Genomic DNA, 27,840 nt, shown 5'->3' on the forward strand with positions numbered 1-27,840 from the left:
AAATGATATGATCTTCTTCTGTTAATTATCTAGACCAAAAAAAAAAAAAAGATGGAAGTGTTGCATGCAAGGATAAGGAGCTAATTCTTAACATCATGAAGTCATTGAGATTCCTGTATATCAGTAGGAAAATGTGAAAGAAATTAACAAACTTCAACAGAGGAAACAGTGCTTAGTGCCAACAAAAGATGTCAATTTGAGAAGAATCTTGATTCAAACATGAAGCGTACTCAATTTCAGCAAGTTTAAGCTGCTCTCGTTTTCTGATATTAACAGTATCAATATACTAAGAGTGAGATTCTTCAATAATAATCATTGCTTGCAGGCTCTCTGTGGGAAGGCGATGTCTGGTGCCATGACCTCGAGCTTCATCCGAGATATTCGGGAAAAACCTGGGATTACATATAAACAACTACTGAAAGCGATGCAAGATGTCATCGATGAAGCTAACAATTGTAATTGCTTAAATAGTCCTATCCTATCAAGGTCGTTTCTTGCCAAAATGTCACAGGTCATCTTCTTCCCTTCCTGAATTTATTGTTGAGTCAATATAATGGCGACCTGAAACGGAATCCCATAATTCATCATAGAATCCAGGGTATATCTTGCCATGATTCTTGATTCAAGAAGAGATCATAGGTCTCAAAGGGACCTGATGTTTCTATTTATTAGAGGCATTAGTTATATCTGAGATCATCATCGTCATGCCAACCACAATTCTACCATGGTTTTGGAGTTTGCCATTCTCAGAAAATATGACAGGCAGGACACGAAAATCTTCAAGAAAATAAAAGAAACAAATGCGGTGTCTTCTCAATAAATGACAAAAGTCGGTGCAATTGTGATCAAATAGGTGCATTAAGTACTAGTCAATCGAAAAGAAGCAGGTGTTTGAATATGGTAGCAGGGTCTCATTAGTAAATGTTTTTGAAGTCTTTAGTTTCTTAAAATTCCATAAAATGACTATGAGCTACTTGTAATTGAATTCTGCAGGAATCTGTGCTGTCATGTTCTGAGATGATAGGCATTGAAAATATGAAGTTCGAGCTATAAAAAGGGAAACAACTCCAGTTTTTCTTTTCTTTTCCCTTTGTCCTTTTGTCGTCGGATAGTTCCTTTGTACTTCATTATAAGATGGTAAAAGCTTTTTGAGATATGACAAGGAGGCTGTAGAAATTGCGCACTGGTCTGCAATGATGTTCGTATGTAAATTTCTGTCTGCACTCTCCATATGGTTCTCAGACATGCAAGGAAGGTTTGCATTTCAGGAAGATTCCCCTTAAACTATGAAGAAACTCATGACGAGAACGAGAATCACTCGAAAAAACACATCCAGGAAGTGTCGAGTGAAAGGAGGTCCATACTTGTTCGTGCAGGAAATTCTATACACCACTCTTTTTTCCCACCATTGATGCCTTAAGGCATTACCATGAAGGTCCTTGACATTTTTATCAGGTTCAAGTGCCAAAACTTCCAAGTGGTAGAATAATAACATGTCCCTGGTTCCCTTTACCTCAGGACGATACAAAAGAAAGAACGAAGAAAGATAGGAGAAGCAAGGATCTGATTCGCCGCAATCCGTGGCACGACTCAGTAAGGCTAAAGTGAATAAAGAAAACGGAAAGGATGATCTTTTCTAATGTATGTGCTCCTTTACACTACAAGAGATGCAAATTCCTGGATAGTCTCCATTGAAAAAAAAAAAATTCTGAAAACACCTTTTGATAGTTCACAACAAAGAATAAAGGAAAACTTTCAAATAATGGCCTAAAATGGCCTTATTATTTCAAATGAGGACTTGAAGTGGTCATGACTATTTCAAACAAGGGCCTGACTTTGCTGGCCGGCTAAAGGTATTTTGGTTTTGTTCGAAATTTCTTTGTTCGTACTGAACCGCTTGCAAAATCAAATCCTATTCCACAAATCCTATTCCACAAGATCCTATATCAGCTATACATCCGCCTTGCATTTATGCTAGAGACATTGCTAGTACTATGGGCTTTGGCTTATGTAGATCAAAAATGACGAATGGGATTGTGGCACTCCCTCTCGCAAGGGCAGTGGATTTGGAACTTGCAGTAACGCCTCTTGTGCAACGTTCAAAAAAGGCGCAACGGTCTCCAATAATTCATCAAACATGCGATAACCTTTCCTGTACATGGGGTATGAATCTCGTCAAACTAGATCATCACCATCACCATCACCATCACCATCGTCGCCGTCACCATAGCCATAGCAATAATAATAACAATAATAACAACAAGGAGGAGGAGGAGGAGGAGGAGGAGGAGGAGAGGGAGGCCTCGTTGGAGACGCAACTCACGCAAGAATCTGCGCAGGTCTCTGTCCGAAAGTCTGCATTTATATCCTGTCTGACTTGCTTTATTCTAATAGTCAAAATACAGTTTTAACTTAATTTTTAATTAAATTAAATTATGAAATAAAAAAATCTAAAATTTAAAATGCAAAAAAAAAAAAAAAGGAAATACAGGCCACCTGTGGTTCTGTTTTTTTTTAAATAGAAAAAATAAATAAATTAATTAAATAAATTACGAAAATGCCCCTAAGCAACTAGTGAGATGATTTTTTTTAGACTAATATGACCACTTCAGGCCTTTGTTTGAAATAATATTCACTTCAAGCCCTAATTTGAAATAATGAGGGCACTTCATGCTCTATTTGAAACAAGGAAAAAATCCAAAAAAGGGCTTGAAGTCATCTTATTTTTTCAAATAATTGCCCCAAGTGGACCTTGTTTCAAATAAGGGCCCGAAGTGACATAGTGTGTTTCAATTAAGGGCCCGAAGTGGCCATAGTATTTCAAAAAAGGGTCCGGCCTGAAGGGTATTTTCGTCATTTCACTTTTAAATTTTTTATTCATTTTTTTCTCTATTTTTTCCTTTTTTCTAATTTAAAAAGAAGGAAAAAAAAAAGCCACACAGCAAGAGGGCTGCCCCTCCCACTTGTGGTCATCGGCCCACCAATAGTGGAGGTCGGCTTGGGCGGCAAGGGCTAGCGGGGTCGCCGGCGCCTCGGCGAGGGCCGGTGACCCCGCCGGCCATTAGCTAGAGCCTCTAGCCCTCACGAAAATTTCAAATCCGAGAGCGTGTCGTCCCCGTCTTCTTCTTCTTCGGGCTTCATCCGCAACTCCTTGTGAGGAGTTCATCCGGCCCTAGCCAACGAGGACGAGCTCGTGCAGAACCGGATCTACTTCGTGCTCCCCAAGTCGAGGCTCTAGCATCGCCCGATGGCCTCGGACATGGCGGCCCTCGCCGTGAAGGCGAGCATCGCGATGCAGAAGGCATTGAGGCGGATATCGCCCCCGTTGCCATGCCCGGGTGAGCCAAGGGCTGGCCTAGACCTCGCTCGGGCAAGCCGAGGCCGGGCGAAGCCGACGAGGGTTGCCCTCTGCTCACCCCGGCGAGGGCCGCCCTCGGCTTGCCTAAGCGAGGCTGCTACCGCCCTCGCCAGTGGCCAGCCACGATGAGCTAGGGCGGAAATAAAAAGGAAAAAAGGAAAAAAGAAAGGAAAAAAAAGAGAAAAGGAAAAAAGTTTTTAAAAAAGGGAAAATGACTAAAATACCCATACTCATGCCCTTATTTGAAACAACGTCTACTTCGAGCCTTTATTTAGAAAATCGAGAGCACTTCGAGCCCTTAAACGAAATTTCCCTTGAAACAATGTCCACTTTAGACCTTTGAGGGCATTTCGAGCTCTTATTTGAAATTTTCCCTAGAATAAAAGTCATCCGTGCAATTCTAACAGGCCTAATTCTCTTAAAACCCAACAATTTTAGGTCGGTCCTGATTCTAGCTCAACTTTTTTTGTTTTGGTATCATGAAAAGCACCAAAATACGTGGTTGAGTCTCAATTGTAAACCAAACTTTTTTCTGCCTTGTAAAAGAGCATCAACTTCCAATAGAAACTCAAATTATTGGCCTTGTTAGTTTCCCGTCTCATAATGTTGTTAAAGATTCGATGTGTCACTGAAAACTTGACAAAATAAATTTGGAACTCAAACGAAAGTTAGTGCTTCTTTTTTTTAAGAAACAAAAAAAAAAAAGTTTAGGCCAGAGTTGAGACCCAACCTAAAATTTGTGCTTTTTTATAAGATAAAAAGAAGTTTGGGCTAGAATTGAGACTTAACGTGCCTAGGACGTTATCCTTTGTGACCTAAGAGTGTTTTGGTAGGGATGGGGCGAGCTCGAGAGTCGGGGCGCGACACCAATACGGCCATACGGCCTTCTTAAATCACATTGTTGCAAGGTATCATGCTGATTATGATGCACCAGATCACGATGGAAGAAGTCCTCTTCATAGGTATGTTAAAGTTGCGCCGGATGTTAAGTCGCATGAACGTCGGGAAACTGCTTTCTGGAAAATAAGTGACAAGTTTGGACGCACTCATTTCTTTGACCGTAAGACTACATTTTTATTGATGATGGGCTTATTGGATGTGTTAAGAATTCCTTTGACGGAAAGGAGCATAGTTATGCTCATCATTTCGAATGTCGTTTCTACAGAGCTTCATGACATCAAGGATGATTGATTACTAGTTTCGCATGCGCACACTTAAAAACTTAATTTTTGGCCTACTTCTTCCTCATATGATTGCTTCAGCCTCTGATAAAAATGATATATCTTGATTATGTATAATCTGTTCAACATTAGTAACGAGCACAAATGGCCTATTGTTCCCATGAAGAGATGAACCTATGATTATCTTTTGAGCGAATATCCAAATGAACAATTTCAATGAATCTTTCAATTTTTTATTAACTCTGTTATGCTTCATGTACAGTCCTCTGCCCATAGACTACATCGAATGTACATAAATGGCTATAATAAAATTTCTCTTATTTTTATTTACAGCTACTTTAGAGGAATGTTTTACGATGTGCGTTAAGGTATGTCGAAGGTCTAGGCACCTACCACCGTCCTGTGCCAGCATTAATAGTTTTCTACTAAACTTGGAAAGTTTTGTCAAAGAAAAATATGAGTGATATAAACCTGTATACAACATGTACATTGATATAGGATGGGTTGTGGGAAGCATTTTAGAGGGAAATGAAAGCCATCCAGACGTACCGAATGATTAAAGTGGTCTTTTGATTATTAAATTTCTTCCCTTAAATTTTAATTTGTGATAGTAACCTAGTAAAATAGGTTTTTTTTTTTTTCCCTTTTCATTGCTAAATGAAGCGAATGAGCAAAGTGTGCCTGAGAAACTAAAGATCTATGGTCTTCGAAGAATTGGAAATAAAGAAAAAAGGGATTTGTCTATTCTGTCCCCCAAAAAAACAGGAGAATGCGCATTTGCTTATTGTTGACCTGAAAAGTATAATGTAAGAATAGTAGTCCACCCATACATTAACTTTAGAAAGTCTTGTGCCTAGGATCAACTTCTAGATTGTATGAGAATGCGGTGTTTTCTAAGGGAGAAAAATGACATAAATGGTCCTTAAATTTTGATTTAATGTGCAATATGACCCATGAACTTTTAATTTGTTTAATGCGAACTCTGAACTTTAACTTAATGTGTAATGTCGTCCCTGAATTTTTGGTAAATTTTCAAACTAGTCTAGATTATATGTAAATGTTCAATATTATTTCTGAACTTAAATTGATTAAAGGATAACATTGAATACATGCATATAGTTTAGGGACTAGTTTGACCATTTGCTAAGAGTTGAGGGATCACATTGAGCAAATTAAAAGTTTAAGTACAGCATTGCACATTGAACTAAAGTTCAAGGACTACATTATACATTAGACCAAAGTTCAAGAACCATTTGTGTCATTGTCCTTCCGATGCCATTATAATCTATCTGTCATCTTTGATATCGTTCAATGTAATAGTTAACTTCAATCAATACTTGCTAATTCTATGGGTTAACTTGGATTACCCTCGCGTGTCCTTGACTTGAGTATTAGGTTATATTAGACAAGACCGATCTGTTATTCAATCAGTCATGTTCGAAAGCAATACAAGAAGGCATGGACCTTTTGGTAGGAAGAAGGAAGCTTTTTTAGCGGTGCATTGACATGCCGCAAGATAATTGGCTTTCATGGAAGATCTGGTTGTTGTATTTAGCAATATCACCTAGAGAGGGTGAATATGTGATTCCGAACAGTTTTGAAACTTAATGTAGAATTTAAACAAGTTCAAAGCACAAACTGAAATAGTTTAGATATAAGTTCAAAATATCATATGCAAAGATCTAAACATAGTAAAGAAAGTTTAGAGTAAGAGAGAATTGCACGCAATGTTTATAGTGGTTCGACTTTAGCAAGCCTACATCCACTCTCCCACGCTAACAGTTGATTGGCTGGATTCTACTATATAAATTGATGAAAGGTTACAAGAGATATCACACTCAATCACTCTTACGGAACCTCTCAAAGATAAAACTTATGACTCTCGAGAACAAGTATGTGAATCTGAATAACTCAAGCACTTCGAAATTATAAGTTCTAATCTCTCCCGGCTGGTCATCATGGATCTTCCTTTCATTCTCCTTTATCTCCAAACTAGCCATTGGACAAGTCTTCAAAGGATCCCTCTTCAATCATTGATTGGATGCCATCAATCGTGATTGAACGAGACCGTATTTGGGAAGATATAGCAGTTGTTGGAGCAAAGTCCGAACTTTTCAGATTCGGTTGCCCATACAACTAAATCCTTAGTTTTCATAAGAAGGGTTAATTCAAATTTTTAGCAAAACTTATTCCTGAAAGGTAATATGCAATCGAACATATTCTCCTGATCTGATTAAAAAATAATCTTATCAATCAAATATTACAAAATTTCATAAATAGCTCAGCCAATTCGGAAACCCGCTAAACGTAGGTCTTCGGAATCTGTACAAGAGATATTGCAGAATCTAAACATAATTCATAAGCAGTCTTTAGAAGTAGACACTCTCTGAAGCTGAACGGACTAGATCGGTGATTCCGAACTTCGGTAAAGTCCTCGCCGACCTGTCACGTAAAGTCTTCTTACGATTAAGTCTTTAGAGGCAATCTCTTCCTCCATCTGAATAAAAGACTTTAACTTTCTCGGAAGCAAATACATCACAACTACCACTTGAGTTCGAACGTCGGGGTTGGAATAATATAAGCTTTAGTTTACTTTCTCATTCCTACAATATAAATTTATTTGCATTAAACAAATTCTTTACAAATAAGGATAGTTTTGTCAAAATCAAAATATTCAAAAGGAAGGTTTTCTCAACACTGGTGTCTAGCTTGATGCACTAGAAGTCTACTTTGAACTAATTTCTAATCTTCATTTCTTTAGATCCGTCGGACTATTTGGAGGTCAAGGTGGTAGTCCTTGGGATGATAGAGATAGCATAGGTGTGAGAGAAATAATTATTAAGGGTGGATCAGCTATTGACTCCATCACGATTGAGTATGACAAGAATGGGTCCGTTCATCACCGTAAATGTGGTGCATATGGAGGACATTCAACACTCGAGATGGCCTCCAGACATTTACTTAATCTCATAAACGTGCAACTTCTATGTCTAAGGTTTTTTAAGTGGTCTGGACTGGAGGTCACGTACATTTACATAAGCATGAAAGTATGGTGAGTAGAGTGTAGAGGTAGAAGTAAAGCTATGAGAATAGTCAGCCAATTTTGTGTTTACATTGACAAATGCTCTTGAATCAGAATCAATCACTGAGAAAGTCATTGAATAGGCATGGTGTGATATCATCACAGAAAAGGGACTTTTCTTTGATTTTACGACTTTATGATGAAAGCACTCAATACATTCAAAAGAGCACTCTCTACAAAAATTACACATCAAAAAGGTATTTGTACTTTATAAGCTTAAGTCTGACAACAATTTCCCTTAATTTAGTAAACTGTTTTCAAAACATTGTTGACGCATTCTTGAAGATATTGATATTCGTTGTACAAACAATGATTTGATAATTGTTGCTGACCAAAATAGGTTTTATACTCTAGATGCAACGGCATTATCTATATGGCTTTACATTGTTTGTCTAACAGAATACAACTTATCAACCAAAGTGTTCTGTTTATACTGATTTTCAAGATTCTTACATCTGTGGGGTTGGGATTACATATGTTTTTGTTTCTAATTTTGTAGGTTAAATTTGATTATCCTCAAGAGTACTTGACTTCATTTTCTGGTACTATTGTTCGCTCCCTCAAATTTCAGAGCAATGAAAGAACTTTTGGACCAATTGGTGTAAAAGACGGGACATACATCTCTTTTCCATATCATCGGGTTTCATGGGAGGTGTGGAATCTATCTTGATGCACATGGAGCACATTTTGAGCCTTAATAGGCTAAGCTTGATGTACACCATGCAATCGATGTTTCAGTTCACATTCAATGTGTATCATCACATAATCCCGTTTGATGTATCCTCCAATGTTAAAGTGTATTAAACGGTTTATAGAGAATCATATCTTCATGTTATAATTTTAGTTACATTTCATAATTTAATGGTACATGGAACAAGATTATGTTAATGATTTGTAAATTAATCATGGACAATTTAAACGACCCTAATAATTTAATCATATTCGTAAACTAACAATGGAATTTAAACTATTATGCAAAGTAAATCATATCCGAGCTTTTTTACTACTAGGAAAAGAAAGCGACTCAACCTCTTTAAATAAAATGGGAATCCCTAATGAATTTTAGGAACAATCTATCCAACACAACATTAGTAAGAATAGATGGCTGCCGCATATAACCTCGTTCTTTAAAGAAGGCAATTATGAGGATGGGATAATCCGTTCCCGCTCGCTCCACCTAATCTAATTTAATCTAATCTAAGATATTACAGCTAATTATGACTTTTAAACATCAAATGGATTTAACCTAATGAAGTTGTTCATTTCTTTTCCAGATTTCGATTATGGAGGAAAATCTCTTAAAATCTCAATCCATATATAAACATTTATCATCTCATGATATTTTATATACGCAGTAAAAAATATGTCCTGCAATCATGTGATACGGTAAAACCTTTTCTTTTCTCTCAAGAAAAGTTTAAGAGAAAAATGTTCTAGAAAAATTAGATCATAAGTATCATTTATATCTAGTAATAAGTTGTAAAAGTGAACTCCATGAGAATCAGAAAATAATTATGCTTGTAAACATAAGTAATATTGGCTTATTGGGCACGACATTTTATGCGGTAGAAATAAAGAACAAGCACATTCGAGACAAATTGATTTAGGGATTGTAATGGGATTTGTAGCAAACCAAAACCGACGCTATTTGAAACGATATATCAAGCTTAGGACCAAGAATCAATTATAGTAAAATTATCTATACTATACACATTATGTTGAGCGAGACAATATAGATAATTATCAGCATGAATCAATATTACAACATTTACATTACTTTTGTTCAAGCATACACAAAATGTTAGAGTATACTATACTTGATTAGAGAATGATGATTGCTAGAAATGACAAAATAGTGGTGTCAAATTAAAAAAACAAACAGGGCATGACAAATTCATGTTAGTAAAATAGGAGATATAATATGTTGGATAAGTTTAAAGTGAGTTTATATATAAGGCAATCGAACCTACGACATTTGATAATATTATAAACGATACATATCTATTTTGCATAATATGCTCTTCGATTGTTTAAATTTCACGGTTCTGGTCATTTACACACCATTGAAAAGATGTTATATGTTCTTATAAGTTGAATGTATTTAAGCAGAGGAGGATTTTTGGTAAACTTTCAACAAATTTTGAAATATAGAACCTTGCAAAGCATGTGCAAGTACACTAGTTCCATCAATCTTGACACGGTGACTTCTATTTTGACCTTTAAGTTTTTGAACATTGCGGGACTCATGCTTTGGCTTTTGTTTCCCTAAAAACCTTTCGAATATTCATATGTAGAACCATGTCTAATAACTTTTGTGTAACTCAAATTTATTTAAGTATTAAAGATAAAGTTATAAGTACAAGTGCGTAGTAGCCGATAAGTCTGGGCAAACAAATATCACTTTGAGGTTTCATACAAAAGAAAGCCAGTTTAAGTAGTAATTTCTTCCTAATAACTTGTTCATCAGTTTAATAACGTTACTAAATAGTTTGTATATACAACGAAATATCTGTTAGCATGTATTCAGTCGTCACTACATATTTTTAAGGTACGGCAATTTTTCAAGCGATCCAATTAAGAATTGATTTTGATTAAAAAAAATTAAGAATTGATTGCCGATAAGTTGAGTAATGAATTAGAATTTGCTTAAGTTGAAGCATCTTATAGGTTAGACCGAAATGTGAGTCAAATGCTTAAATAATTAATGAGGGCCAAAATGTCACGTTTTCGGTTCTTTTTAGAGGTGGCAAAATGGGTCTTTAACCAGTACACTAACCCATATTAAGGGTGTGAGTCATAAATGGCTTGCCTTAGCTTTTAAAAACAAACTTAAGTTGGTCATTAATTGATTACTTAGCGAATTCATGGGTCTTAAATGGATTTTTAATAGGTTACCTAACTATGTTAGGTGAGCCATTAGAAGGTTTTATGATTTTTTATTTTTATTATTTCTCTTTTCTATTTCTTTATGAAATCCGACGAGGGCCACGGCTCTCGCCGGATTTATGCGAGGACAGCCCTTGCCAATCTTCTAATAATTATAAAGATGTTGACAATGTTTTAGCAGTATGATTATTTAAAAAAATCTATAAGCAACAAGCTTTCATAAATTGGATTGAATATGAAAGTGTTTGATCAATATGGTCGGTTCGGGTCGGGTAGGATATGAGTAAAAAAATTTGCACTATGCATAAATGGATCATAAACCGGTTAATGAGACAATTAAGGTCGGACTATTTATGACCCGACTCAATCTGACCCACATGTTTGATATGGATGTCTCTTGTTTTCAATCATGGTTCAATCTCGCATCTCAATCCCCTCGTCTTTAGTTCTCGTTCAGATAATGCCGTGTCGGTCCTTAAAAGTAAATGCTGAATCTCCTCATCTTGAATCATTTTTAAGCAATCATCTCCAAACTTGGTCTTCAATTAAAATAATTAGAATTGGGCCGGAATAACCACGCATGTCGTCTTGAATCATGGTCAAAACCTTGGAGGGTAATCCAAATCTTGAATACCCACCTTGCATTGGTATTGGGGTCAATCATGAAAGCTCTTCCAAAACCGGCTTCCAATCCTAATCCTAGTTTGTGGTTATATTAATGCAAACTTGCCTAGATACTCCACCAGTCTAGGAATAATGTCCACTTAGCCCCTGCGACATGCTCAATGCAAATAAATTCGACCTAAATACTATCAATACCTATAAATGCAAAGAAATGCGATAAAGAATATAAAATGCAAAATTATGCCATGTCGATGTTTTTGTAATATGGGTGAAGTTTGACCCATAATTTTCTCATGCACCAAGTGATGTATGACAGAGTTGTGGGACAAAATTTAGATGTCAATAATATATATATTTTTTGTAATAGTATCATAAACTTGACAGATGTTGGGATATATGTGGGGGTTTTCTAATATTTATTTTTGTGAAATTAGGTTATGTGCTGTAGCACTTGAGCACACTTGGGGATTACAAATAAGAGCCCTAAGTGGACCTTATTGCAAATAAGAGTTTGAAATGCCCACTTTGTTTCAAAGAAGAGTTTAACCAATGACATTTTCATCATTTTTTTAAATTTTTTTTTTCCCTTTTTTCATTTCTTTGTTGTGGCCAGCAAGGGTCGTCGCCCTCACCGGCAACGGCAAGGCAACCCTTATCTAAATCCAGCGAGGGCCAGCCTCACTTGTGGTCAACGAGGGTAGCCCTCACCAAATCGGGGCGAGGCCATCCCTCACTGCCGTCAAGGGCATCCTTGCCTCGACAACCACCGGTGAGGCGATGCCTGAGCCCTCGCCTAGGCAAGGCCATCCCTCTTGGCCGTCAAGGGTGGCCTCCTCATGACGGCCACAGGCAAGGATTGCCTCGCCCAACCAAGGTCGTCCCTCTTGGCCGTTATGGGCAAGGTGTCACGAGCAAGGATTGCCTCGCCCACCCTCACCAATGGCCGACCATCACTTGAGATCGCACACCGGCATAAAGGAAGGGATGAAAAAATAAAGGAAAAAGGAAAGAAAAAAAGAGAAAAAATAAACAAAAGCAAATGACAAATATACCCTCGGTCAAGTTCATCTTTGAAACAATGGAGATACTAAGTCCTTAGTTGAAATAAAGTCAAGTTCAGATCTTTATTCAAGAAAATCAAAGCATATCGAATCCTTATTTGGAAATATCCGATACATTGGGCTATGGAAATGGCTTATAGAGAAAAGGGCAAGATATTAGGAAATAAAAAAATGAATCAATATGTACATGCAGCCGTGTAGGTTGCATTTACGTCAACTGGTACGATGAATCTTCTTCTTCCACCAGCAGGCGCGTGTCCTGAAGCGTCAAACCCATGTCTCTGTCACGTAGACCAAGCACAAGCTTTTGATATGGTTCGATTCGTGGATGTGGTTCGTTTGACGATTCAAACCTAATCGTCCTCTAGCGTGCAAGTCTTTCCTCAGTTCTTCGAACAAACCCAAGTCTCGCTCGCCAACTTGTCCGAGGATTCAATTGGAGAAGCCGAGCCTGTCCTGACGGCGAAGCTTTGATTCTTCGTCCCTTCTCATTCACCACTTGCGCTCTCTGTCTTTCTCATACGTACGCTCTACCTTCGAGGAAATGTTTCAGCCTTTTTCAGATTCTCTCACTCAATCACGCACTGTCCCCATGGGAATCGAAGAGATCGAGCGACGCATTTCGTCTTCAGCTTCGATCCATCAATGGAAGTATGACGTGTTCGTTAGCTTCAGGGGCAAAGACATAAGGAAGACCTTCGCGGCCCACCTCTTCTATGCGCTGAAGCAGGCGGGGATCTACTACTTCTGGGACAATGAGAAAGTGGAGACCGGGATTTTCATCGAGCCCAAGCTGCTCGACGCGATTCGCCATTCTAGGGTCGCCCTCGTCGTGTTCACCACCAATTACGCCGACTCGCGGTGGTGCTTGAACGAGCTGGTGGAGGTCCTGGAGTGCAACAGGAGGTTCAGAGATCATCAGGGTCACGTCGTTCTGCCCATTTTCTATGATGTTGAGCCAGGGGACATTCGGAGACAGAGCGGACGATTCGGGGATGGTTTCGAAAGGTGTTTGGCCACCCACACGGACGATTTGCTGGTGCAGAAGTGGAGGGATGCGCTTAAAGAAGCTGGGAATTTGTCAGGATGGCACTTGAATAATGATGCTAACGGGTAATGCATTTGATATGCTTACTCACGAAAAAACTTATATTAGTGGTCGATTTGAAATATGTTGTTGATTGAGTTTTGTTCATGGGCTCGTTGCTCATCTGCTGATAGCCTCTCTATGATGTAGTTACTCATATTGGACTTGTCCTTCCTATGCAACTACAGGGATCAATCAAACTTCATCGAGCAAATTGTAGGACATCTCTATAGGATCAGTCCTACACGAATCTCCCCCTATTTTGTCAAAAATGCGATTGGGGTAGATTCCTTTGTAGAGGACGTGATATCGTTGCTGGAAATTGGGTCAGAGGATGATGTCCGTGTCGTTGGAATATGGGGAATGAAAGGGATTGGTAAGACTACGTTGGCCAAAGTCGTCTGCGATCGTGTTTTTAGGGAATTTGAAGGTGTTAGCTTACTCGAAAACGTGGGAGATGCAAACCAAGATACTCTTTTACTTCTTCAGAAGAAACTTCTCCATGATATTCTGAAGGTACAAGGTCTAGAATTGTTTGATCTTAACAGCAACATCAACGAGATAAAAACTAAGCTCTGTCGGAAAAGGATCCTTCTAGTTCTCGATAACATCACTAAGAAGGACCAAATTGACTATTTCGGCGCTGGAGATCGAGAATGGTTCCGAAATGGGAGTAGAATTGTGATAACCACAAGAGATGAGCAGCTTCTGGAAGATCTCAAAGTAGATAACAAGTACATGCTCCCAGGATTGACTCATAAAGAATCGCTCCAACTCTTGAGTCGCCATGCCTTCCGCAAAGACCATCCTCAAGAAGGCTATGGAGAGTTGTCGGAGAGTCTTGTCCACTACACTGGTGGACTTCCAATAGCTCTTAAAAGATTTGGTTCCTTCCTCTCTAAGAAGAGAAAAAATCAGTGGCATGAAATATTGGAGAAGTTGGTGAGAGACCCTCATCTTGATTCAGTTGGATTACCTTTAGAACCGTTCTCCTCTGTTCTTCCCTTTCAATCCCTAGGGCCATATGGAGGTCATGGTGGGCGTCCTTATGATGATAAAACATACACCGATGTTAGAAGGATTACTCTAGTTGTAACATCAGTGATTGAGTCCTTTTATATTGAGTATGATCAGAATGGGAGTTTGGTCCGCTCGCCAATTCATGGTGGACCTGCGGAAGGCAAAATATGCACGGTGAGTCCATTGTTATGGTATGCTATGGTATATGTCTAATTATGGTACTCCCCATCAAAATGAGGTACTGTTTGGTCATTGGAGAATGAGAGTCCATTTCAAAGCTAAATGGCTTAAAAGGATTCAAGGGGGGGTTGGTCCACAATGCTTCATGATCTCCCAAATTCTCGATGTTTGTAAAAGAAAGAAAGCAAAAATAACAGAGTTCTGTTGGTTTTATCTACTTGTCTTGATGTTGGATTTATCAAAGTTCTCGATTTTACTTTGATGTTCCCAACATACAGTGTCTTGAACTCCATCTGTTTATGACCAAAAAAAAAAAAAAAAACTCCATCTGTTTATGCAAAAATCAGGGTTTTAAGATGGAGCTGAATGATTGTAATATGAGTTTAGTGAGACTAACAAATTGATTTTCTATCTGGAAAGAAGGATTGCAAGTGCTCATGCAATATCCTCTTGAAGCATTTTTTAAGTCCTCAAAAGAATCAAATATCCTTAGTTTTGGGAAGGTTCATTTCTTGATGAAGCTGATGGATACTAGATTTGTGCCGCTGCCTGCAGGTAAAATTAGATTATCCAAATGAGTTCTTGACATCAGTGTCGGGCTATATCAGAGAGAATGAGGGACCTGTCGTCATTCAATCACTTATCTTCCACAGCAACAGGAGAACATATGGTCCATTTGGCAATGGGAGAGGGAGATTCTTCAGTTTTCCACCGGTTGCTGGGAAGATCATTGGATTTTTTGGGAGGTGTGGTATTTTTGTTGATTCCATAGGAGCATATCTTCTACCGATCTCTCATTCATATCCATTCGAAGTCGTAGGCCCATTTGGAAACTGTAATTATGAAGACCGGTGGGACGACGACAAGCATATAGATGTTAGAGAAATTGAACTTGTTTCTGGTTCTGCAATTGAGTCGATTACTGTTACTTATGAGCAAGGTTGTTCTTTTGCACATGGTATAGCAAGTGGTGGAGGCACAACGAACAAGGTACTGGTGCTATTCGAGTAATGAACTGTCGATCTTGGTGTTAGATCAAAGCTGGGAAAAGTACACTAGAAGTGTCATAACTTGTGTACGGCGTTCACTTAAATGCCATAACTTTCAAAACGTTCACTTAAGTGCCATAACTTTTAAAAATCGTTCACTTGAGTGTTACGTCGGAGCAAAATCGTTCACTTGAGTGCTACAGTAACTTTTCCGGCGTGCCACGTCAGCTTTTCGGCGTGCTACGTCGGTTTTCCGGCGTCTACGGTAACTTTTCCGGTGTCTACAGTAACTTTTCCGGCTGCCACGTCAACATGGCACTTAAGTGAACGATTTTTAAAAGTTATGGCACTTAAGTGAACGTTTTGAAAGTTATAGCACTCAAGTGAACGCCGTAATAAAAGTTATGGCACTTCTAATGTACTTTTCCCGATCAAAGCTACTATTTTCATTTCTGATTCACGCAGCTCATATTGGCTGGTGCTGATTCTACTGAAGACATATTGCGTAGATAGAAATCATTAGTTGCTAATGTTTACAAGACGGCCAAGTTGAACCACCATATTTACAAATCATCTAGGAAATATAATAGCGGGATGTATAACATAATAAAATTGAAAATTTATTCAATCACGATTTTTATTTGTTTTTGGAATTTGGTGATTTCTGTGCCTGTGAATGTTGCTTTGCGTACCTGAGTTGTTTCCATAATGACTTATTGGCATAATTAACTGAATTCGAATAATGAGTTGTTTTTTGTAACTCAAATGATGAATGGATCTAGAAATTACACAATGTTAACGATGACATATCGTGTGCAACTCAAAGGGTATCTGCTATTTGCATAAGATATACGACAGGATAGTGAATTAGGCAAGATCATCTTCTTCTTCTTTTCCGCTCATGCCTATTTACCTAACTACCTAGAAGTTGGTGTCACGGGCTAGTTACCATCAGGCATAATGTTTTTGTTTTTCAACTTGTTGCATTAACTATTGCTTACATTCTAATGATTGTTACAGATAAATCTGGACTGGTTAATCGAGTATTTAACTTCAGTTTCGGGCTATATTACGAGTGATTGTGGCTCTACTATCATCCATTCACTCACGTTTCAAAGCAATAAAAGAACATACGGACCATTCGGCACTGAAACCGGAAGGAAGTTTTCATTTCCAGCCACTGGAGGAAAAATCATTGGATTTTATGGGAGTTCTGGTTCCCATCTTGAATCTCTTGGAGCGTATTTTGAACCAATCTCTCATCTATATCCAGTCGAGTTTATTGGACCATTTGGAGGCCAAGGTGGACACCGTTGGGACGATGGAAAATTTAAGGGTGTAAAGACAATAAAGATGATGTTGGAAGATGTTGTCAAATGCATCTCCTTTGAGTATGACGATAACGGCGAGTCTCTTTGGTCCCCTACGCATGGTCACAGTGTCAACGGAGATATCCATACGGTGAGTTCATTGCATATTTTCCATTCATATCATGATTGATCCTTTCTCTCTGTCTTTCTCTCTCGCACGAACACACTCCTGCACAAACCTCCTTATCGATTCTACAAGAACTTTTGTGAAAGCCTTTCATTTGCTTCTCTTTGATGAAATTTTCCAGAATGTATCCTAATTTTTGGCCTAATACTTCTTCTGATGATTGATCCAACCTCTGAGAAGAAAAAGATATACCTTGTTTATATTTCATCTCTTCGATAGTTTAGTAACAAGCACAACATCCTCATTGTTCTGATGGGAAAAAGAACCTATGATTATTTTTTCAGGAAATTGCCAAACGAACAATTTCAAGGAAACCTTTCAATTTTTTATCTGCTAGGTTCACTTTATGTATTCCTCTTGTCCGTAAAACACATTGAATGCACTGAAATGGCTGTAATAGAGCTGTTCTTATTGGCATTAATTGCTACTCTAGCAGGAATGTTGTTATGCGGTGCGGTAAAGTACGGTGAAAGTCTTAGGGCCTGTTTGGTTCAGCATTGCAAATGAGCATTGGGGCTCTAAAGTCCCTTGGCCAAATGCAAATGGTGTTTGGTTCATTTTTTGACTCACTTTGGGAAGATGCAATTGCATCTCAAATGCTCTCAAAAGTCCCTTAGCCCAAAGTACCTCAAGAGGTACTTTGGGCTAAGGGACTTTGGCGAAATGCAACTAATTTTTTATTATTTTAATTTTTTCACCTTTGCTTGCCGCCACCGCCGCCGATCCACCGTTACCGCCCGGTCGCCGCCGCCGCCCGGTCTCCGCCGGTCGTCGGTCGCCGCCGGTGATCGCCGCCGCCGCGGTCGCCGCCGACGCAGCCGCCGCCGCCGGTCTCCGCCGGCCGCCGGGTCGCCGCCGGTCGCCGGTCGCCGCCGCCGCCCGGTCTCCGCCCGGCCGCCCGGTCGCCGCCGGTCGCCGGTCGCCGCCGCCACCGCCGGTCGCCGCCGCCGCCTCGGTCGCCGCCGCCACCGCCGGTCGCCGCCGGGTCGCCGCCGGTCGCCGGCCGCCGCCGCCGGCCGCCGCCGCCGCCGCCCGGTTCTTGCTTTTTTTTTTCAAAAAGAAAAAATATTTTACGAAGTTCATTTTTTCACGAGACAACATTTTCGTCAAAGTTGCTTTTTAAATGTGTTTTTAAAATACACTTTACCAAACACTACTTGCATTTTGAAAAAGGCCTTTAGCCCAAAGGTATTTGCATTTTCTCAAAGTCCCTTGGCCAAATGTTGAACCAAACAGGGCTAGGCAACTACCACTGCCCTTTGCCACCATTAGATCGAGCATTAGTTTTCTAATTAACTTGAGAAGCTTTATCAAAGTAAATTGTGAGTGATAGCAACCTGTGTGCATGATGTACAATGATAACGCATGGGTTGTGGAAAGCATCTTAGAGGGGAATGAAAACCATCCAAATGTACTATAGAATATTTATATATTAAATCATGCATTAATATGATAGCTTAAACTTTTAAAATAATTAGTATTGGTCTCACAAAACTCATATCGATCGTCTTCGATTGTTGACCCTAAAAGTACACTGTAAGAATAGTAGTCCATCCGTACATTAGCTTTAGGAGATTCTCGGGTCTAAGGATTAAACTTCTAGGTTGTACGTGGATGCAATGATTTCTTAGGCGACTGCAGTCTCATCTTGATTCTGCAGGTTAACTTGGACTACCCTCGTGAGTTCTTGACCTCAATGTCAGGTTACACCAGACATGATAATTCTGTCATTCAATCACTCACGTTCGAAAGCAATATAAGAAGGCATGGACCCTTTGGTAAGGAAGAAGGGAGCTTCTTTAGCTGTGCATTAACATGCAACAAGATCATAGGCTTCCACGGAAGGTCTGGCATCCAACTTGATGCGCTAGGAGTCTACTCTGAACCAGTTTCTGATCTCCATCTCTTGAGATCCATTGGGCCATTTGGAGGACAAGGTGGCAGTCCATGGGACGATGGAGAGAGCACGGGTGTGAGGGGAATAATTGTAAGAGCTGGATTAGCTATTGATTCCATTACTGTTGAGTATGACAAGAATGGGTCTGTGGTTCTGGGCCCTAAACGTGGTGAAGATGGAGGGCATCTAGCACCCGAGGTATGGCCTTTGAGACATTTACTTAAATCTTATGAACGTGGTACTTCTGTGTTGTTGCTGAGGTTTGGTTTTAAGGTGAAAGTAGACTTGTCAAACTGGGTAACAAAACTATTTCTTAATTCATGTATGATGTGATGACCTGTTATATGAGTTAGTTATATTCCGTGTAAATGGGTCATACATGGGTATAAACATATATATTCCGTGTAAATGGGTCATACATGGGTATAAACCTATAATAGAGGCATTAAATGGATCATAATTGAATTTACAATTTATTTAAACCCGACTCATTATATGAGTTAGTTATGTTCCATGTAAACGGGTCATACATGGATATAAACATAATATAGGTGTTAAATGGGTCATAATTAAATTTACAATTTATTTAAACCCAACCTACCTCTGTGACTATTTTCATTTTCTATCTCATTGCTCGATCTCGCTTCTTTGTTTGGTATGAGTTTTCTTATATTAGGTTAAATATGAAAGTGTTTTAGGAATCTATGTCAGGTAGGGTATGAATTAGGTATGGATCGGGTTGGATATGTGTCATTATATTTGCATAGCATGAAAATGGGTCAAAACGGATTAAATTGGTCTTTCTAATTAGACCATTTTTGATCCAATCCAATTCACCTATTTGATAGGTCTAGGTGAAGGTAAGAAATGAGAATAGTCCGCAGATTTTGTGTTTAGATTGGCAAATGATCTGGAATGGGAATTATCCTCATTGCCGGGCATGACGTAATATCATCCCAGACAAGGGACTTATCTTTGGTTTTCCTACCTTCCTCGGTTCCATTTACGACGAAAGCCCTCAATACATTCAAAAGTACCGCCTCCGAAACATGAAACAAATAAAGAATTAAAAGGTATTTTCACTTTATGACTTTTAAGTCTTGGAACAATTTTTCCTTAAATCTTAGTAACTGTTCTCAAAGCGCCGCCAAAGCATTTTTTGAGCAATTGCCTTTTGTTCTACAGACGAATGATTTGTTTAGCAGTGCCAGACCAAAATTGGTCTTATGCTCTAGATGCAGCGAAATGATCTATTTAGGTATTACATTGCTTATTTAACCAAATACAACTTATCAACCGGAGTGTTTTGTTCATGCTGATTTTCAACATTCTACAGTCGGGGGTAGGGATAAAGATGTTTGTCTTTCTAATTTTGCAGATTAAACTCGACTATCCTCGAGAGTACTTGACTTCATTTTCTGGTCACTCTGGAATTTGTTGCGGGCATATTGTTGTTCGTTCCCTCACATTTCAGAGCAATGAAAGAACTTTCGGGCCATTCGGCGAAGAGATTGGGAAGTACTTTTCTTTTCCATCAACCGGTAAAAAGATCGTCGGGTTTCATGGGAGGTGCGGATCATGGATTGATTCACTTGGAGCCCATTTTGAGACTTAAAATGCTAAGATTGACCTTTATGTGCGCCATGCAGTCGGCGTTCAAGTTTACGTGTAAATATGTAGCATCGTGGACATTCTCAGAAATCTAGGGATGTGAATGGGTCTATCCTCTAAGAATAGTGTGTTAAAGTAAACTTTTGAAGTTTTGTATTTTAATAAGGTGGATAAGGCCAATGGAGAGTGAATCAACTGTTGTCCATCTATGGACTTTCTATAGATCGATTTTTGTCCAAATCTAGTTATTCCCTCTCGGCATAGTTGTTCCGACATTGAGTTTTTTCCAGACAAAGAGCAGTAACAAGGATTTGTCCAAGACATACTGTTTGCAACACTGGTGCGTTTATGTCATGATAAATTAAAAAATAAAAATATATTCTTAAAAATAATCATTTATATCGATTATGAAAATTAATGGATGGGTTTTCATTATTAACAACAATCTATTCCTAAACACTTTCGTTGATGATCAAAGTTTTCATTAATTCATTTTGGATAAATGACATAAATGATCCTTGAACTTTGACTCAATGTGCAAACTGAATTTTAAAGTTGCTCAACGCGATTCTTGAACTTTAGCTCAATATATAATAAGGAAAAAGTCACCAAAAATCCTAAACTATGCTTGCTGTGACACATTTATCCCAAACTTTTCTTTGTGACACAAAAAGCCCTAAACTTGTATGCATGTGACACATTTACCCCAAACTTGTGCTCGTGTGACACATTTGCCTCAAACTTTTTATTGTGACACTAAAAACTCCAAACTTGTACGCATGTGACACATTTAACCCAAATTTTGAGGTAAATTTGTCACATAGATATAAGTTTAAGATTTTTGATATCACAAAAAAATATTTTGGGGTAAATATGTCATAAGGGTACAAGTTTAGGATTTTCGATGTCACAAGAAAAAGTTTAGGGTAAATGTGTCACATGAGTAAAAGTTTAAGGTTTTTGGTGTTACAAAAAAAAAGTTTGGGGTAAATGTGTCACAGTTGACATAGTTCAGAGTGATTTTTTCCCTATATAATAACATCCTTCAACTTTTAATTTGTTCAATGTGATTCTTGAAATTTTGGTACATATTCTATTTAGTCTCTATATTGTGTGAAAACGTTCAATGTTGTCATCTCACAATTAAAAATGTTCGTGATGACTAAGATCATCACAAATCATGATGGGCACGCTAGCCACTGTTAGTAAATTTTAAGTTTAGGTGGACATGTGGACGAATTTGGTCACCGCAACTATGCCCAAATACTCGCCATCATTCTAATGATGAATGTGTAAAATGTTCTTTACATTGGCAGTAAACCTAATAGAATCTTTACAAAAAGTGTTGTAAACCTATGATAGAAATACTAAAGTGCGTTTGGTTCAGCTTTCTTAGGGCACTTTAGTGGGGGGAAATGCTAGGATGTTTGGCAAGCCTTTTCAAGGAGCATTTGGCCAAATGTCAGCTTTGGGAAGGCTGAAAGCCCAATGATGATAGAGATCAGCATTGGGCTTTCAGCATTTTCAAAACGCTGAAATCCCTATTAATGAAAATTCATCATGTACCTGTTTTGCCCAAAACCTTCTTGAAATGCATTTTTCCTCCTCTTTTAAAAAAATCCCTAAATTGTTGCTATTCATCTTCTCCTTCAAGGTGGGGTCTTTAAAGGGCTAGGCAACGAAGGCCGCTTGGAGCCGCTTGACCTCATGCCTCATCGCTTGGGTCACTCAACCCCCGAGATGGCCGCCTTGGGTACCAGCGACGATCACCTAGGTTGCTCGACCTCAGGCTTCGTTGTCGGGGGTCGCACGACCCAGGTGGCCTCGGCCCGAGCCCTTCGCGGGCCAATGAAAACTGTTGATTTCTTTTTCTTGTTTGTTGAAAAAGATGACGAAAAAAATATACAACCAAAAGCCCTTCGTAATTTTTTTTTCCAAACATTACTTAACCTAAAGTTGCATTTTAAAAGATTTTTTTACCGAATACCATTTGCATTTCCTCAAAGTCACTTAGGCTAAAGACACTAGCATTTGCTGAAAGCCAATTTTCAAAATCGAACCAAACACACATTGAAGCTATTAGAAGATTTGTTGTTCGAGCTAAAATTCCAAAGATAAGTAAAAGCAGAAAAAGTGAAAGTCAGGTAAAAGGAAATGGGATGACCACCTAGTCCGCTATTGTTCTTTTGGCCGAACCAGTACACTACTTTAGATAGCTAACACATCATCATACATTTCAATATTGTTGTCGGCAAGTGAAAGTTAAAGGAGTTTCAATTGGCTAATCGTGCAGTCAAACTATGATGAATTCCATATGCGGTAATAACATGAGAGAAAGCTGAGGTTCTCCACCCATCATTGTCCAATATCTGAAAGATGCACCTGTGGACCGTTTGGCAAGGAAATGGGCAAGCAATGTTGTATACCATCGGATGCTGTCGGTGGCAGGATCATTGGGTTTTCTGGACGGTTTAGACGCATCTTGATTGCATTGGATCGCATTTGGAATCATGTAATTAGGCTAAGTTAAAGCATGATATGAATATTGATTATTGTTTCAATACCATTTCTGCAAAATTATAACGAGCACTTGCTTTGCAATTCGATGGTTGGTTTAGTTTAACAGTGTCCAACCTAATGTCTCACGTTAAGCCCAAAAATGTGATTCCCTGGTCCACCCCCCCTTTTTTTAACTTGCTCCATGCATCTTGTTGACGCCTAAATTTTGACTAATCTATTTTTTGCATAAAAATTAGAACTAATTTTAGTTCTAAATAAAAATCATCTCACATATTTATTTTTAGCGTACATTGCATTGGCATATAATTGGGCAAGCAGAACACTTAATTTAGCATGCGTCTAGACTAGGCACGGGATGGAAAAATACACCGAGAAGATTTGAAACTTCGGGGACTGTATTGCAAATACTTAAAATTTCAGGGACTGCATTGCAAATACTTGGAACTTCGGGGACTGTATTGCAAATACCAAAAGAAGATGAAGAAGGGAAGATGAAGAAGGGAAGGTGATGAAGGGAAGATGAAAATGGAAGGTGAAGAAATGAAGATGAAGAAGGGAAGATGAAAATGGAAGGTGAAGAAATGAAGATGAAGAATGAAGGGTGGAGAAATTTGGCTATAAAAGAGGGAGAGTTCTTGAGAATTGAGAAGGAGAATTTTGGTGATAGAGAATGTAGAGAGCTCTTAGGGGGGGAGTGGAAGAGAATTGAGAGAGTTTTGAGAGAGTTTTTGAGAGAAATTTTTAGAGAGGGAAAAGAGAGTTCTTGAGAAAAATCGGAAGAGAAAATTCGAGAGTGAAGAAAAGAGTTTTAGTCGAGTATCATCTTCGACGAGTCCCGACACATATTTCGCCCCTCGCAACCCAACAACGCCATTACTTGCCATTTTCGACGTCGCCCGCGTTCTTCCAGCTCCGAGATCTTGAAGGGAACTATAACGTGTATGTGAGTAAGATTTTGTGTAATAGAAGGTAATCCTTTCCATCTCGATCTACAAAAATGTAATCGTTTGGTTTGAACATTTGTTTGTTTATTTTAGACATGCCACGTGCTCCAAATTTTAGCATTATTACATGTTAATTTATTTCTGTAAATACTCGTGCTTGGCTGCGTTTTCTTTCTTTCTAAATCATCCATGGTGTATATCGCACAAAGTTCAATATTTTACATTCTCATAAAAAAGAAGATAAAAAGCCAAAAAATTGCATCTTTGAATTTCAAGTAAAATTCATCAAAATTGCCAAATCAAATATTTTTCATGAAAATGGTACCGAAAGGGCGTTAGAGAAATCTGACGTAACCAAATCCCCGAATTCAAAATCTCTGGTTCGCGGAAATAAGATAGTTTTCTCCCGCTATTTTATTTAGGTTTCTAATCAACCTACCGAAAATAATTAGTGGCGACTCCAAATTCAAATCACATTGCATGTTAATTATTTGAACCTTAAGTTGCGATTTGGTATGGACTTGGGAGAGTCCGAGTTAGGTTAGTTAATTAATTAACCCGATAATCCATTAGCCTGGAATTTAACCCGTTTATTTTTTTAGAAGGTCGCGACAGCTTGGCGACTCCACCGGGGACCCAAAGAGGACTTAGGCCAGATAATTTCATGAAAAAGAAATCACTTGATTTGGTAAACTTTGGTTGAATTCTCATTCTTAGGTGTTAAATATTTTTGTAGATTGGGAGTTATAAGGGGAGGAGTGATCGGCTAACCCCTTGTTTTGCGGGCTTGGTGAATTGGAATTGTGATTTAACTTTTGAATCATTGAAGCGGTGTTTGCCTTTAATTGTTGTGCATGATTTATCGTATTTGCACTACACTGCACATAACCCGTGACCGGACCTGGGTCACACTAATAGTTTTAAGATGGTATTTAGATGGTTCTTTAACCTTGGTGGTAAGGTTTCGCTAAAGGTTATTCTATCCGGATCCCGAAAATTTTTCCAAAAAATGGCTCAAGGGTCGTTCTCATACACGTGAGGCTACGATGCATGAGAATTGCTCTTGTCGACCGAACCAAACCGAAGTGATTGGACCCGACTAGTCATGACTATTGTACGCGAGGTTGCGACTAGTCATGATGATTGTGCGCGAGGCTGCGACATGTCATTTCGTTCATCATTTCACTTTGCAAAAGCCTTTTGGATAGATAGAATAAGATTTAGACTCACAATTCATGCGCATGTCTTTGTGATTGATATTTTCTTCGTATGAGAGGTAATTTCTTGTCTCTTGTACCCTGTTATCTCATTTTTATTTTGGGCCGGTCCATGGTTTAGGTTGATTGTTTAGAAGTTTCATTGTCTTATTTCCAATTTCGCACTTTGCTTCCGTAGCTTTTACAATTTCATCAGTTGTCCTCAATTCTGATTTGGCTTATTCCTGTTGTGCGATTTTTACTAAATTCTACGATCGAGCTTTGAGTAAGTGCCAAACATGAAAGTTGTAGACCTATATTTCAACTAATATTTTACAAAATTTCAGAATTAAATTCATAATTTAAGATGGCCCTTCGTTTTTTTCAACAACATGCGGTTATAACAGTTTTCTGAACATGATTTTTTTGGAAAGACACATTAAACTGATTTGATCCGCGCATTTCTAGTCCGATTGGCCAACATAAAAGTTGTTCATCATCTTCTCAACTACAAGCTCGTAAAATTTGGACATGTTTTGATCAACGTACGAATTAATACGAATTTTTTCGTAAAAGCGGACAAACTGAAAATTACATGTTTCAATCCTTTGGTCATAATCACTTTGTTCATTTGAGTCTAGAGGGATGCCATGGGCCGGCTCGCTATTCTTGCTCCCTGTACTAATTTTGGGTTTGTTACTGTGTACAGGTAATTTATGACGGATCCTTCACATATTACTCGATCGGTCGCAAAGAGGATGGCCGACATTAACGCCATTATCGGTGCTGCCCTGGACGAGAAACTTAACTCATTGACCGAACGCTTTAAAGGGATGATGTCCCGAAAGATGGAGGAAATGATGGCCGCCTTCACCACCAAACTGCAATCATCCACCTCCAGCCCGCCGCTAATCATTCATGCTCAAATTCCTCCTGCGGATAACTCCGGTAAAGCCCTGGAAGCTGCTCCCTATCGGATAATGCCGCTAGAAGATGTGATCATCACAGGCATAAACTCGAGCACGCCACCCGTAGTCCCAATCCCTCAAGCCAACCCCGTGACCCCCGAATTGAATGGTGATGCGGCCAAGCTGTTGGCCCAAATGGAACAGAGGATCCGAGAGGTTGAGGGGACTCACAACATACCCCGGATTGACCTATCTATCTTTTCAAAGGTCACGGTGCCGGAGAAGTTCAAGATGCCGAGAAGTATGATGGGACTTCCAACCCGGTTCAGCATGTCCGGAGTTGTCACAAATGTTAGATTCATGATGACAAGATTAATGTCCCTCCGAACGAGTTGCATCGGTTATCTGAACCATGGCCGTTTTCTATGTGGGGCATTGATGTTATCGGCCCTATCAATCCTAAAGCATCCAATGGGCATCGATTCATCATGGTAGCAATTGACTATTTCTCTAAATGGATCGAAGCCGCATCTTATTTAGCGGTCACGGCACGAAATATCGTGAAATTTATCCGTCGAGATATCATCGCTCGATATGGTTCACCTGAAGCCATAATCACCGACAATGGCTCAAACTTGAACAACAAACTAATGGACGAATTGTTCAAGGAAATCAAGATCAAGCATCCGAACTCTTCCCCATATCGTCCTCGGATGAATGGAGCAGTAGAAGCCGCCAATAAGAACATTAAGAAAATCTTAGCAAAGACGGCTGAAAATTATCGCGATTGGCATGAGAGGTTGCCATTTGCACTTATGGCGTATCGGACCTCGATCCGGACATCTACGGAGGCAACCCCGTATTCTCTTGTATATGGAATGGAGGCTGTTCTACCGGTTGAAGTGGAAATTCCTTCCTTACGTATCTTGTCTCAAGCTATCTTGACGGAAGCTGAATGGATCCAGCAGAGGGCGAGCCAATTGAATCCGATCGATGAAAAGAGACTTAAGGTTATATGTCATGGCCGGTGTTATCAGCAGAGGGTTGCTAATTCATTCAACAAAAAAGTTCGACCTCGATATTTTCGGATCAATGACCTGGTCTTGAGAAAATTATTGCCAATAGTCCCACTCCCGGAAGGGAAATTCGCTCCAAACTATGATGGTCCATATATAGTAAAGAAGGTGCTCCCTGGTGGTGCTTTGATTATGGCCGAGATGGATGGTCGTGTCCTTACCAACCCAATCGGTTCTGATGCTTTGTAAAAAATATTATACTTGATTTACTCTCATGTTTTCATAATCGAGTTATAATATTAAGACACATTCACGAGTTGTTCACATTCGGGCATTCGTTTGCTGAGAGATTGTTTCAAATGGGGGTTTCTCCGGCCCAATTGAATTGACCATAAGGAGCGTGAGTTTACATATCCACAAAGTAAAGGGTTTATCTTGCAAAAAAATATGACGACCAAGATAAAATCTGTCAGCATATGGAAGAAAGAAGAATGCGAAAGCAAAACGCAAATGAGCAAAAACTTGCATTTATTTCATTCAGCGGGAAACCTTACAAACAGATAATCGGGGTGGGAACGTAAAGCCAAACCGAGCCCTAATGAGCATCACAAAAGAGTTCAACCGACTCTCCATACGGTTGATACTCCGCCTACACTGATCGCTCCGAGAATCGAGATCCGCCAGCTTAAAGAGGAGGAGCTCACATTTCTCTTTAAGCTTGGCTACCTTGTCCTCGTGATACTCGACAGCAAATTTCAAGTCATGGATCAGCATTCTCCCGCG

General features: G+C 39.1%; 2 protein-coding genes across 2 annotated transcripts in view; both read left to right on the forward strand.

The window, feature by feature from the left end:
* The window catches only part of LOC115726604 (jacalin-related lectin 20-like), a 99,672-nt gene extending 76,073 nt beyond the window's left edge, over positions 1-23,599 (forward strand). Inside the window, exons 6-7 of the mRNA XM_048272195.1 lie at positions 8,274-8,410; positions 23,587-23,599. Coding sequence (XP_048128152.1) covers positions 8,274-8,319 — 46 coding nt within the window. The 3' untranslated portion in view covers positions 8,320-8,410; positions 23,587-23,599. The remainder of the gene's footprint in view (positions 1-8,273; positions 8,411-23,586) is intronic.
* Positions 12,583-20,557, forward strand: LOC115732095 (jacalin-related lectin 4-like). The gene is made up of 6 exons (XM_048272191.1): positions 12,583-13,305; positions 13,468-14,473; positions 15,035-15,469; positions 16,489-16,929; positions 18,626-19,060; positions 20,241-20,557. The coding sequence occupies exons 1-6, from the start codon at positions 12,737-12,739 to the stop codon at positions 20,475-20,477; spliced, it is 3,123 nt and encodes a 1,040-aa protein (XP_048128148.1). The 5' UTR covers positions 12,583-12,736; the 3' UTR covers positions 20,478-20,557.
* Positions 23,600-27,840: the final 4,241 nt, after the last annotated feature.

Source organism: Rhodamnia argentea, chromosome 11, assembly GCF_020921035.1.
Source record: "Rhodamnia argentea isolate NSW1041297 chromosome 11, ASM2092103v1, whole genome shotgun sequence".
Lineage (NCBI taxonomy): Eukaryota > Viridiplantae > Streptophyta > Magnoliopsida > Myrtales > Myrtaceae > Rhodamnia > Rhodamnia argentea.